Genomic DNA, 13,277 nt, shown 5'->3' on the forward strand with positions numbered 1-13,277 from the left:
TTGTATTTTTTAGTAGAGACGGGGTTTCACCGTGTTCGCCAGGATGATCTTGATCTCCTGACCTCGTGATCCGCCCGTCTCGGCCTCCCAAAGTGCTGGGATTACAGGCGAGTGTTACGGTTCTTAAAGATGGTGTGTCTGGAGTTTGCTCCCTCTGGTGTTAAGATGGGTCCCAAGTTTCTTCCTTCTGGTGGGTTCGTGGTCTTGCTGGCTTCAGGAGTGAAGCTGCAGACCTTCAGGGTGAGTGTTACAGCTCTTAAAGGAAACGCATCCAGAGTTGTTTGCCCCTCCTGGTGGGTTCATGGGCTGGCAAGCTTTAGGTGTGAAGCTGCAGACCCTCTCAGTGAGTATTACAGCTCTTAAAGGCAGTGTGGACCCAAAGAGAGAGGAGCAGCAGGATTTAACACAATCAGCAAAAAAAACAAAAAAACAAAAAACAAATATCCAAGTGGTCCAAGTGGGTAGACACTGCTAGTTCAGGGAGCGGCTTTTTTTCCCTTATCTGGCCCCACCCACATCCTACTGATTGGTCCATTTTACAGAGAGCTGATTGGTCCGTTTTGACAGGGTGCTGATTGGTGCATTTGCAATCCTCTAGCTAGACATAAAAGTTCTCTGAGTTCCCACCAGATTAGCTAGATACAGAGTGCTGATTGGTGCATCCACCCCCCCCCCCCCCCCCACTAGACAGAGTGCTGATTGGTGCATATACAATCCTCCAGCTAGACATACAAGTTCTCCAAGTCCCAACCAGATTAGCTAGATACAGAGTGCTGCTTGGTGCATCCACAAACCACCCCCACCACCCAGCTAGAGAGAGTGCTGATTGGTGCATATACAATCCTCCAGCTAGACTTAAAAGGTCTCCAAGTCCCCAGCAGACTCAGGAGCCCAGCTGGCTTTGCCTAGTGAATCCCACTTCCGGGCCTGCAGAGCTGCTTTTTGTTCCGCAGTGTATGCCCACACTCCTCAGCTCTTGGGCGGTTGAAGGGAACGGGCCCTGTGGAGCTGGGGGTGACACCCTTTGGGGAGGCTTGGGCCGCGCGGGAGCCCATGGGGCTGGGGGTGGGGCGAGGTGGGGGGGCGGCATTTGGGCATGGCCGGCTGCAGGTCACAAGCCCTGCCCGCCTGGGAGGCGGTTGAGGCCCGGTGAGAATTCCAGCGCCATGCGGGCAGGCTGGCAGTGCTGGGGGACCTGGTGCACCCTCCACAGCTGCTGGCCCGGGTGCTAAGCCTCTAAGCTCCTCACTGCCCGGGCTGGCGGCCTCGGCTGGCAGCTCTGACTGTGGGGCCCACTGCGCCACCTCCCACCTGGAACTCTGTGGGCGCCAGGCGCAGACCCCGGTTCCCGTGGGCGCCTCTCCCTCCACACCTCCTGGCAAGTGGAGGGCGCCAGCTTTGGCTTTGGCCAGCCCAGAGAGGGGCTCCCACAGTGCAGTGGCAGGCTGAAGGGCTCCTCAAGCACCGCCAGAGTAGATGCCAAGGCCAAGGAGGCCCCGAGAGTGAGGGCTGCCAGCACGCTATCACCTCTCAGGATGACTGTGTGAATTGGCTGGGTGGGTCACAGGATGGTTGCAGGCCTTGTGTGTGTGTGTGTGTGTGTGTGTGTGTGTGTGTGTGTGTGTGTGTTTTAAAGCTTGCTGGGCTACTGTGCACTCACTCAGGCTGTAAGCAAGTGTGTCATCCAGAATGACTCTGTCAGCTGACTTGGTGTCTTTGGAATCCTTATTGAGATGCCAGATCCTGGCCTGGCTCCCTGTGTCTCAACCCAGCTAAGCAATTGTGTTCTAACAGCAGGTTCAGTTCCTCCCCTCCTTGAAGAACAGCTCTTAGTGGGGATTAGCACACGGTGGCGCTGGGGCCGAGTCAGTCAATCAACACGGTCTACTGACATTTCCGCTCTGTGTTGCATGGAGCTGCTGAAGGAGGAGTGAGAAGGCAGGTCTTCCTCTCCCCACACTCCAGGCTTGGACTCCACCTAACTCATAGCAGTTTCCAAATCTGAGGGGGAGGTGCTCTGCCAGTTTTGGGAGATGATGCAGTGCCACCCAGCAGACAAGTCACTGCCCAGCTGTGACCGAGCCTCCGTTGCCAGGTTGGAGGGTGGGATGGGCCCTTCAGAGGGAAAGCTGTCCCGCTCTCTGCTCCATCTGTGCTCTTGTGAATACAGTTAAGCCCAGAGGCCTGGCGATGCAGCCGTGGGATGGCCAAGGCTCCGTATCTCACACACGTCCCCCAGGACATGGAGAGCTGAATATTTATCAGTTGGATTGTTGTGGACTTGGGGCACTCTGAACTCAAAAAGAACTTCCAGGACTTTCATTTTTTCCCCAATGACCTTGACGTCTGTGTGCCCTGGCCCTCACTGGCCATGTCTACATTTGTGGTGTTTTTTCTTGCTAAGATAGTGTTTCATAGAGGCAGGTTTGGTAAAATGTATTTCCGTTCGGATAAAATATATTAAAATATATTTCCATTCTAAATAAGTCAGTGCCTGTTTTGAATTAATCACCATGATGCAGAGTAATTAGGTGTAATACAAATCTACAGAAAGAGTGTTTCTTTTGGGAAGGAGCTGCTAATTCCCTTTAATGCCACACCGTGGCCTACCCTAGGGACCTGAAGATTTTCCCCAGAAATCCGACTTCCATTTTCTAAAATCTAAGTCAAGATGTTCTCCCTAATTCTGTATAAGTTGCTGTGACAGTTCAGAATGGAGCATGCACAACTAGAGAATTCACTTACTTCCCCAGACTTCAGGCCAAGCCAAGCAAAACAGGAGTCCATGGGTCTTTCAACTCGTGGGTTGGCACTGGGGACCTGGAGAGATAATGTTGGCCTCAGAGGACAGGAACCCAGCTTCCAGGGCCACTGCTCAGCTCCAGGGACGGGAGCTCAGGAAATGTCTGCAGACTCCTCCTCTCTAGACCTCCCTCCCTCCCCTCCCCTTTCCTCTGGCTTTCACCCTTTCTCTCCCTGTCTTTCTGCCCCCCTCCTCCTCCTTTCTTCCCACACTTCCCCCCGTCTTTGCCCTTCCTCTGTCGTTCTCTGTGTATCTCTCTCTCCCAGTCTCTCTTGTCTCTCTCTTCCTCCATCTCACTCCCTTTCTTTCTTCTGTTTCTCGTTTCTTCTCTGTCTCTCTCCTTTTCTCTCCTTTTTGACTCTTTTCCTCTCTCCCCTCCTTCTTCTCTGTCTCCATCTCTCTCTTTCTCTTCCTTTATCTCCCTCTTCCTCTGTCTGTCTCTTGCCCTCCTTCACTCAGGGTTCTGTCTACCCATTCATATCTAGGGATCACTATTGCTACCCTCGGAGATCACAGCCTCCTTTCTTTGCCTTTTCTCTGTTCTACCCTCAAAAGGTTTTATAACCAATAAGGGAGTTTCTTTTCCTGTCCCCGTTACTGCCTCCTTCTGTTTGTAGAATTCTGACTGGCTGCTGCGTGCAAGTACCTAGACTTATTGTTCCACTGAGGCAGGTAGACTTCAATGATTCCACCTGACTCCTCTCTGCAACATTTACTACAATAAAACAAGAGGCCTCACTGCTTTGAATAAAAATGAGGAGCTCCTACTTTCTGACCTAGGGTTCAGAATTAAGCCTTGCATTTTCCTAGGGGCCAATAACCAATCACAGAGGCATTTAGATGGATAAACTATTTGAAAACCCTCTCCAGATCTTTGCTTAACCAATTAATAGGCTATCCTTAATACCTGTCCATTGGAACCTATACCAGTTAATAGGCTGTCCTTAATACCTATCCATCGGAACCTATAAAAAGAGCTGTAATTGAAACTGCCTCTCAAGACCCGTGGTTTTCAGAGTGTGGTCCCGGGACCAACATTATCAGCATCACCTGCTTTTATTAACTTATTAGGCATACACATTTTTTAGCACAACCTTGGGCCCACTGAATCAGAAACGGGGGGTGGGGATGGACCCACAGCCTGTGCTGAACAAGCCCTCCAGGTGGTTCTGATGTGGACTCAAGTGTGAGAACTGCTACTTCAGAGGAAATTCCTGCCACTCAAAGATCTGCAGTGTCATTTGCAAAATTCTTAGAGGCAATGTTGGAGAAACGAGGGAAATAAACTGAAATCAGAAGATACGGGTCAAACCTCCCAAAGTCATGACCTAGTCAGGAGCTAGTGCAGATCTGTACATAGGGTCAGTATCAGCACATCAGAGGGATACTGACAGGATTAAGTGAGATAGCCGTGTGAGATTTAGTAAGATAGCCAGAGTGCCCAGCGCTTGTTGCATGATGCTCAGTAGTTACCTGGTCTCTTCTTTATGTCTACAGCTCTAATGAAACGAAAAACAATAATTATTATACAAAACAAATATTTTAACATACCACTTTATTCTGGCAATGAGCAGAAACTCTTAAGTTCAAAATCCATTTGACGAAAAAACAGTTGAGGCCTTTATCCCTAGTTGAGTTAGTTCATTTATTTTCACTTAGAAAGGTGTAGCACTTTCTTTCAATTTAATCACTAACATTTGAGCAACTTTTAAAGCCAAGCACTGCATGTTTCTCCAAAACAAACAAACAAAATATAAATGAGTCTGTGTGCATGTGTGTGTGTCTTTGAGGGAGGGAGTTAGGAGAGAAACAATTTTGTCTCAAAAGGAAACAAAACAACAGCCTCATTTGGGGAGAAATCTAGAAATGAAGTAGATATGTAGCAAGTCAGGGCTTTAGCACCTGCTGAGCACGGTCAGGCCTGTTCTTACTGAATTCTGATCTGGTTTCAGGATGAGACAGCAGGCAAAAAAGAGTAAAATAGAAAAAAGCCCATGCCTGGGCAACAAGGCAAGACCCTGTCTCTACAAAAATAAAAAAATTATCCAGGCATGGTGGTGCGTGCCTGTGGTCCCAGCTACTCAGGAGGCTGAGACAGGAGGATCACTTGAGTCCAGGTGGTGGAGGCTGAAGTCCATTGCACTCCAGCCTGGGCAACAGACCATGACGCTGTCTCAAAAAAAAAAGAAAAAAAAGAAGAAGAAGAAGAAGAAAGAAGAAAGCAAAAGTATTTCCTAAAACTGGAAACCATAACTTATGAAAGTGAGATACTTAAAAATGTCTCTATTGGAAAGCACCACAAAATGGGTCATTTTGTTCTTGCACAGCTTGAAAGAACCGTTGAGTCGCCTTGGGCGGATTTCCTCGCGCCACCAGGGGGCGCGCTGGGCCTCCCAATGCGGCCAGGCAGGCAGACGCAGTTTTCGTCTTTGAGGTCCTGTCATTCTCTGTATAAACAAGTTACGTTCAAGTGTTTAGGATATAAATTACGACCATGCCGGCTGCCTCGGAAGGAATGTAAACACAGCACTGTGGTCGGAGCAAACTCTGAAACTGACTTCATAATTTATAGCAGGCCCCCGAGTAGCTCACTATAAAAGAAAATAAAAAGGCCTTATTTAACTGCAAAGACAATAATGGAGGGACAAAAAATGTTTAAATCACTTCTTAATTTCAGAAGATATAGGAAGGAAACCTAAAGATTAGAAAGATGGTTAAGACTTTTCGAAACAAGATGTTTCACTTAGGCGACTCTCTTTGCAGTGAAATTCACTTAGAATACAAAACCCTGGGGCGTGAGACAGTTCCCTAGAGTACCAAGAGCCTGGTGACTGACTGGGAGAAAGACCTTCTAAGGGATGAGAAACAAAGGTGAGTTTTCCAATCAGGAAAGAAAAAGCAAAAAACAAAAACAAAAATCCTGCCCTGAATTGGAGAGGAAAATGCACAGGGTGATTGGGGCAGAGAATTTCTCTGCTTCTCTCAGACCCATTGTCCCCAACACGGCTTGTGAGGCTGAAGGGCTGCTGGGACAGGTCAGTCCTCCTGCCTAGTTGGCCTATTTTGCTCTTCCACCCAGAGTGTCACCATCTCTGCCTGTAACATTGGTGATTGGAAAACCTAGCAAGAACAGAAAAAGGGGCTGAGGGGCTCCCTTGTTACATCCCTGGTTAAAAGGGAGGAGTGGGGAGAGGAGGCCGGGAGGAAGGGAGGACTGAACCGGCTTGCTATGTGCCGATGCTGAGCAGGGCCAGCCAAGCTCCGAATTGCAGGGTGGGACAGGCCGCAGCCACAAAGCACCATGTGGGGAGTCCACCTTCTGTGTTAAACTCCCAAAGGAAGTTGAACCCCCCTGCTGGGAGCCTGTCCCCTGCAGCTCAGCAGGGCTCCCCCTGCATTCTTCAGATCTGAACCCCATTCCTGACAGCATGCGACCTCCACCCATAACAAAATTGCAACATGCAAAGGGAAGAAGCAGGGTGCTGTTCTTTGGGTATTGAACCCTGGAGGGGGCTTACCACTGTGCCCCATATCCGTCAACCCGTGCCAGTCGGGAGGGAGAGAGGGCAAAGGGCAGAACACTCCCTGGGCACAGGAAAGAAAACAAAAGGGGCACAAAATCGGTTTCCTCAAAATCAAACCCTTGCCTTTCGGTATCTTGCCTGGTTTTCTTTCTAGTTCCTTTCACCTTCTGGTTTTTGTTTTGCCAGAAAAAGTTAGGGTGAAGTAAAGAAAGAAATAATAGAAAATGTTTCTTCCACTCTTTCTCCTGAGCAGACTCACAATCAGAACCTGGCCTGTGTTACTCAAGGCACAGACCCCACACCATGTCAGTTACACCACTGGAGGGGGTGTGGGTAGAGTTGCACAGCTGCCTGCTAGGGAGGAGAACCCGGCATCCATTGCTCTCCGGGTGCCTGAAGAGAAAATCAGCCCCTAAAACAACTATTTGTTATATACATTTTATTGAAAAAAATTTTACAACAAAATATTTTGGCAAACTGTAAAAGTATACATAAGTGCAAATATATCCTCCTTTTAAAATACAAGCAAAGTGTGAGTATACACGAAGGTCATAAAAATATCTTTAAAATATGGTGGTAGAAAACAACCTTGTAAAAACGTTGTATTGTCACAATACTGAAAACCACTTTCTTAAACTAGACACATTGTTTCTAAATAATTCCTTAATAATGTTCTTTGGCACCTGTATCCAAATGTAGTGTTTGGGGACAAGGACTCTCCCACTCAGCTAGGCAACAAGAGGCTTTCTTGAAATCTTGTGCTTAGCACTGCCTTTTTGAAAAGCACACAAGTTTTCTTAGACAAACACACACACACAACTTGTCTGCTTTTTTCAGACCCTGATTACTGAAAGTAACGAAGATCCCAGAGTTACACGTTGATGCCTGACGCATGGCACATTTTCCCACCTCCTTGATCTGCCCTCTCCCTCATGTGGGAGCCTGCAGGTATTCAGACTGGGAACGCTACCTTGCCAGCGGTTGTCCTTCTTCCAGCAGTAGGCAAATAACAGTGACCTGCGCGATCCTGGGCATTCTGGCTAAGTGTGGCTTTACTGCTATCCGCGTGCATGTGACGTGAATCCATCCCAGTTTCTATCTGCCCCCTCTGAGGAGGGGAGAGGAGAGAGCGGCCATCACTTGGCCTCTTTCCGTTCACGTTCACATGACGCAGGGCTTAATATCCTGACAGACGCTTTGGTGGTGATGGTGATAATACGACCCGCTAGCTGAGGGATGGAAAGAAGAAATCCCATTGAAGTTGAGGACAAAATCTTTTCTGTCACACACTGGAGTAGAGTGATGCTGGTAACGGGGCAGTCCCACTGAAAGAAGAAAGAAAGAAAGAAAAAAACCTCTTCAGAAACAAAGTCATCCAGTTGATGGTGGGGTGTCTTATTTTGCCTCAGGGTATAAAAGGAACTGCTGTGCCTTTTAGTACATTGCTAGACAACTGGTAGAGAAAGCCCAGCTTTAGGAGTATCTCAAACATGACAACTGCAGGTCATAGAATGGCCTTGGAATCATTATGTTTTGTTTTGATGCTGGCACAAACACAAAGCAAGTTCCCCCTCAAGGGGGGTTCTTATGTCCTGGAAATCCAATTTTATTCTCTGAGGCTGGGGTGTGCACTTTCATCTCAGAATGAGCGCAGGTACCGAACAACTAGACCCAGACTCTGGTTCCGGGTCCCTCCTGGCACGGCCTGTGCTGCCCTGAACCCTGGCTGCGGGGAGGGCCAACCACCCTACCCCAGAAACACCACTGCGGCCTTCTTTCTTGTTCTGAGCCTTGTTTCCCAACTAACTGGGCCGTTCAGAGCAGCGATGGCAGAGGAATGCTCCCTGTGCCAAAGGGGACGATAGAAAACAACCCAAACGCAAGACGAAGGGATGGGGCGGAAAAGCACGCCTCTTCTCCTGCCCCTCCGCAGGCGTCTTCGTGAGTCCCGAACGTCTTAGATTTCCTCCAGGGAAGTCAGGACTTCAGGGCGCAGAGAAACGCCCTTTGGTCCGAAGCAGCTGGCAGCGCGAGGAGTCCCTGCGGTAGCCCCAGGCTGGAGGGGGACAGAGAAGGCCCAGACCCTGCTCTCCCGGGACGGCTCCCCGGTCCCGGGCCTGCTCCGGGCCGCTTGACTCCCACCCGCCGCTGGCTTTTGCTTTTGCTTTCTCCGCGCCTCCTGGCCCCGGGGCATAATCGGCCTGCAGTGCCCCGCGCACTGGGCCCCGAGGCTACGGGACCGGGCCCTCTCGGCACCGGGCTGCGTTAGGTTCATTCGCCCGGGTCTTTTCTTAGTTACCCGAGCGGTGTGGAGACCATAAAGTGCACGTCGCTTCGGGCCGCACTCAGTTTTTCAGTGCAAGAAACCCGTACCCAAGGCCCGCCGGGCTCGGGCCCTGCTTGCGTGGCCTCCGCTCCGCCGTGTCCCCGCAATGACCGAGCAAGGAGGCTGCTCAGTGCCCGCCGCCTACTTCCTCGCCCGCAACTACCCGAGCACGCCCGGCGCTGCTCTAACGCGGCTGCCCTGTCCCGAGAGCACCGATGTGTGCAAGGAGCTCTGCACACTGGTGCGTTCCCTCGTCGCGTTGAAACCAGCTCTGATGGCAAGTCCTGGACCACAAAATAACAGGCTCGGCAGGACAGAGGGCGAGCGCTCACACCTGCCCACGAAGGCGGCCGTCGGCGCTTTGATGTGCTGGGCGGGATGATAGAAGCCCCAGCTCCTTCCTGAACTGCTCGCAGGGCTTAATGAAGAACTCCAGGGCAGCCCCTGCGCTGGCGGGGGGCACATGGACCGTGGCCACCAGGCCCAGGAGCGGAGGGCGCGGCCCTTGTGGTGTGCTGGGGGAGGGAGGGTCGTGCTGGGTGTGTGAGCGTAGACATGTGCTGATCTGTGTGCTGGGGAGACTGCCTTGGCCACCCCCGCGCCTTGCCAGGCCCCCAGGTCTCCGTGGGCCCCGGCCCAGTGGGCGGCGCGCTCCCAACGAGGCCCTGGTGCACCGGCTGGCTCCTCTGAAGCCTCCGCCTCTGGCGCTCCAGGGAGATGGCCACAGGGCTGGGTGAGTATTCCATAGGGACAGGAGCAAGAGAGCGAGGAAGGAAGGGCAGAGGGTCCCTGTAGGGCGTCGGGCCTGAGCTATTGTCTCCCCTGAGCGTTCCCAGACTCGATCGGGGGATTCTGTGAGGCTCTCAGGGAAAGTCGGCTGCGGGAGGCCGCTGGGTAGGGGCACAGAGGCCGGCTTGCTGTGCTGGGCAGTTTTCACCCGCTCTAAGACAGTAATGTATCCAGATTCCGAAGTTTTGGGAGCTTGTGCATGCGCCCAGTGTATGAGGTGGGGGGAGAGCTGCCTTGAAGAAGGGCCAGGGGTCTCTTTCCTGTGTGCTTTTCTTCTTCCTAGAGTACGGTTTCTCCAAGGCTGCTAAGCCTTAGAGTCTGGGTTTGAGGTGAGTGGGGCCTGCCCGGAGAGGAGGAGAAGGGGAGCGGGGAGGGCAGCCGGCAGGCTGGGAGAAGAGCAGGCAGGCCGGGAAGGGAAGGGGCCAGTGCACAGAGGGGTGTGTGTGTGTGTGTGTGTGTGTGTGTGTGTGTGAGATTGACAGCCGGTCCGAGGGGATACAAAAATAAGAGGAGAAGGCCGCCTGTATTGGTTACTTGTTGAAATTCCCATAAAATTGAACAAGACTCTGTTCTCAGTGGGTTAAGTCAGGCCAAAATCCTCTCCGGTGTGGTCCTGCCGAGACTGTCTTTGTTTGGTTAACCTCTGAGACCCACATTTAAAAGGCCTATTTGGGAAATTTCACCGTCCAGGGAACCAACATCTTTTGCCCATTTCTGGGCTTCCCTTCTGCCCTGGTGCTCCCGCTGCACACTGGCTCAGGAACACATAAAGCATGCATCACCCTACAAGCCACTGTCTCATTGCTGTGGGAGGCCAGTGTGAGAGAGCAGCCTGGGGCCTTGCCTTTGACTGGCAGGCCCATGGGATTTTAATCTGCAGCCCTAGATTCTGGAAGGGAGGGGTTAACGTAAGGGTTTATCTCTATTCTCCAGATTAACCTGGTCAAATATTCAAATTCCCTCTTCCATCCCCACCATCTCCTCCCACCTTTCACCGCCTTCAGCTAGTCAATAAATTTTCATAATCTGCAACCAACACAATGTAAACCAGGCACACCACAAGTGGCATCCACAGCGCAGGCGCATTTCTCAGGGGAGTCCCAGCAGGTCCTTCAGGTCCTGCCACCCAGGACCTCTATCATCAATGTGGGTCCATTTTCGGGGGAGGCAGAAGGGAAGGAGACTTCAACAGTTTGGTGACCCCCTCCACTGGCGAATGTCCCTTTAGTGAAAGATCCTGGGAGCCAGCTCTGTCCCTCCCAGCCCCCTCCTCTTAACACTTGCCCAGCTGCAAACATCTCCCTACAGACTCTCCAACATACAGAACATCTCTGATTCTGACATTTACTTTGGGACAAAAGTACAGCAAAATGAACTCAAGAAAAAAAAAAGGACAAAAGGAACTAGACACAGCTTCCTGACCAAGTTCCCCAAAGGTCACATGCCTTGTCTCAAAGCTAAGTCAGACTCTGAACGGGAGACCTGCAGTCTCCTGCACAGGGATCCCCATCGAGTCCAGGAAGGCAGGAGACTTTACACCATGCTCACAGCAGCCAGACAATTCTGAAGGTTCAGCTGCTGGTCAGGGAGTAAGACCCTGATCCCTGCTCCCACGAATAAGGTACCGGCTCTCACCAGCATCTACTTTTCCCAGTGCCCTCAGACCTCCTGGCTTGGGGTCCCTGTTTGTGGGAGTGGCAGTGGCCACCAGCCCTGGAGGCCTAGAAGCGATGCGCCCAGTTAGCTGCGCTGGAGCGTGCTGCGTTACCTGAGAGGTCCTCGCGGGCGTTCTGGTGCAAGTAGCTCTGCTCCAGCGAGTAGGAGGACATGCTGGAGTGCAGGCCTGCAGAGGCTGCGGGGTTGCTGCTCGGCGTCAGGGCAGGCGGCTGCTTGAGGTAAGGCGAGGCGCCAGGCGAGCTCCAGTGCGCCGCAGGGCTCGTGTAGGGCGAGTGGCATTCGATGGCGCTCGCCATGGCCGGGGACGAGGGCACCGGGCTGCTGCTGCTGTCCGGCCCGTAGTCGCCGCCGCCGCCGCCGCCGCCCCCGGCCGCACCGACGCCCCCGGGTCCCGCGGGCACCGGGCAGCTGGCCATGTAGGTGGAACCCGGGTTGGGCGACATGTGCGGGACGTGGTGGTGGTGGTGGTGGTGGTGAGGGTGCGCGTGGCTCGGGGCGCCGGCGCCGGCGTCGTAGCCCGCGGGCATCATGTCGAGGCCGCCGTAGCCGCCCTGGCTGTGGCAGCCGAGCGGCGCCGACGGGGGCGCCTGGAAGTCGAAGCCCTGGGGCAGCAGCGAGGCCCCGAAGCCCAAGCCGCTCACCACGCGGTGGTACATGGGCTTGAGCGCCTGGCACTTCCGCCTGAAGCCTCGCGGCCGGCGGCGGAACGAGCCCTCCTCGAACATGAACTCGCTGGCCGGGTCGATGGTCCAGTAGTGGCCCTTGCCGGGCCGCCCGAGGCCCTTCGGCAGCTTGATGAAGCACTCGTTGAGCGAGAGGTTGTGGCGCACGGAGTTCTTCCAGCCCTGGTAGGCGCCGCGGAAGAAGGGGAAGCGCGCCTGCAGGAACTGGTAGATCTCGCTGAGCGTCAGGCGCTTGCTGGGAGAGCTCTGGATGGCCATGACGATGAGCGCGATGTACGAGTAGGGCGGCTTCTCGGGCCGCCGCAGCCCCGAGCTCGCCTTCTTGGCGCCCCCGCTCCCCGCGCCCGCGCCGCCGCCGCCGCCCGCGCTCTTGCAGGCAGCCGAGGGCGCGCTGGCCGAAGTGGAGGAGGACGAGGACGAGGCGCAGGAGGCGGAGGACGACGACGACGAGGAGGAGGTGGTCTCCAGGGCGGCGGCGGCGGCGGCGGGCGGCGGGCTCATCAGGGCGGCCTGGAGCGCGCCTGGGACCGGGCTGCACGCACGGCGGAGCGGGGCCGGCGGCCGCCCGCCCTCGGTGGTCATCTGGGACCCGGGAGCGAGGCCGGGCCGCGAGGGCGGGCCCCGGGCGGGGAGCGGAGGCTCCGGAGCGGGGTCGGCCCAGAAGCCCGGCGAGCGCCCTAGCCCGCCGCCCGGGCTGCAGCCGTGGCCACTCCGGGCCAGCGCTTCGGCGTCGCCTCCCTCAGCTCCTCTGGGGCTTCTGGCGGCGGCGGCAGCGGCGGGCGGGAGGCAACGCCCGGCGCATCACTCCCCGAGCCGCGGGCCCTGCCTTGCGCAACGGCCTCCCAGGCCGCGGGGCCGAGCGGCCGGCGCCGGGCAACTGCGCCCGCGAGTGGGACCGCGGCCTGGACCCCGGGGACGAGCCCGACGTCTCCCTTCAGGAGCGCTCCTCGCTCTGTGTCTCGGACTTCCTCCCTCCCTCGCCCTCCCCGGCCGCCCTCCCCGCTCCCTCCCTCCCTCCCTCCCCCTACCCCGCCCTGCCCCCTCCTCGCGCCGCGCCGCGGCGGGGAGGGCGCGCTCCGGCCGCTGCGCTCACTCCTCCCCCTCCCGACCTGGCGGCCGCCTCCCCGTCTTATCTGGCTCCCGGCTCTCCAGGGTCTCCTCGCTCTTTTCATTCCTCTCGCGGCCTCTTCCCCTTTCCCTCACCCACCCTCGTTCGAACTGAGGGATCACAGACTCTCCCGTTTTGCTGGGGGACGACCCCCACCCCTAGCAAAACTCGACCCCCTCTGCCTTCATGAAATCTTTCTGTTTGCCCCCTGCAGCAGCCCCCGCTTCCCATCCCGGGACCCTGCCGCCCCCAGCGGAGTGGACCCAGCCCCGCCCCTCCGCCCCCCTTCCTCCTCCCGGCCCGCCGGGCCGAGTGGTGCTGCTGCGGGTGCGGCTGCTCCGAGCCTCCCTGGCCCGCCTCCCCAGGG

General features: G+C 55.0%; 1 protein-coding gene across 1 annotated transcript; it reads right to left on the bottom strand.

Moving 5' to 3' along the window:
* Nucleotides 1-6,747: 6,747 nt before the first annotated feature.
* Nucleotides 6,748-12,756, bottom strand: FOXF2 (forkhead box F2). Its single transcript, XM_023221192.2, has 2 exons — nt 11,211-12,756; nt 6,748-7,652 (listed from the first exon to the last, which is right to left on the bottom strand). The coding sequence occupies exons 1-2, from the start codon at nt 12,382-12,384 to the stop codon at nt 7,489-7,491; spliced, it is 1,338 nt and encodes a 445-aa protein (XP_023076960.2). The 5' UTR covers nt 12,385-12,756; the 3' UTR covers nt 6,748-7,488.
* Nucleotides 12,757-13,277: the final 521 nt, after the last annotated feature.

This window comes from Piliocolobus tephrosceles, chromosome 5 (assembly GCF_002776525.5).
Source record: "Piliocolobus tephrosceles isolate RC106 chromosome 5, ASM277652v3, whole genome shotgun sequence".
In the NCBI taxonomy this organism is placed as follows: domain Eukaryota; kingdom Metazoa; phylum Chordata; class Mammalia; order Primates; family Cercopithecidae; genus Piliocolobus; species Piliocolobus tephrosceles.

Bases quoted from the DNA above. Each gene is read 5' to 3' on its own strand.
- FOXF2 (XM_023221192.2), bottom strand. From the start codon at position 12,384: ATGACCACCGAGGGCGGGCGGCCGCCGGCCCCGCTCCGCCGTGCGTGC. The intron at 7,653-11,210 runs GTAACGCAGCAC...TTCTTCTTTCAG, and splicing joins CGCCCGCGAGGACCTCTCAG to TGGGACTGCCCCGTTACCAG.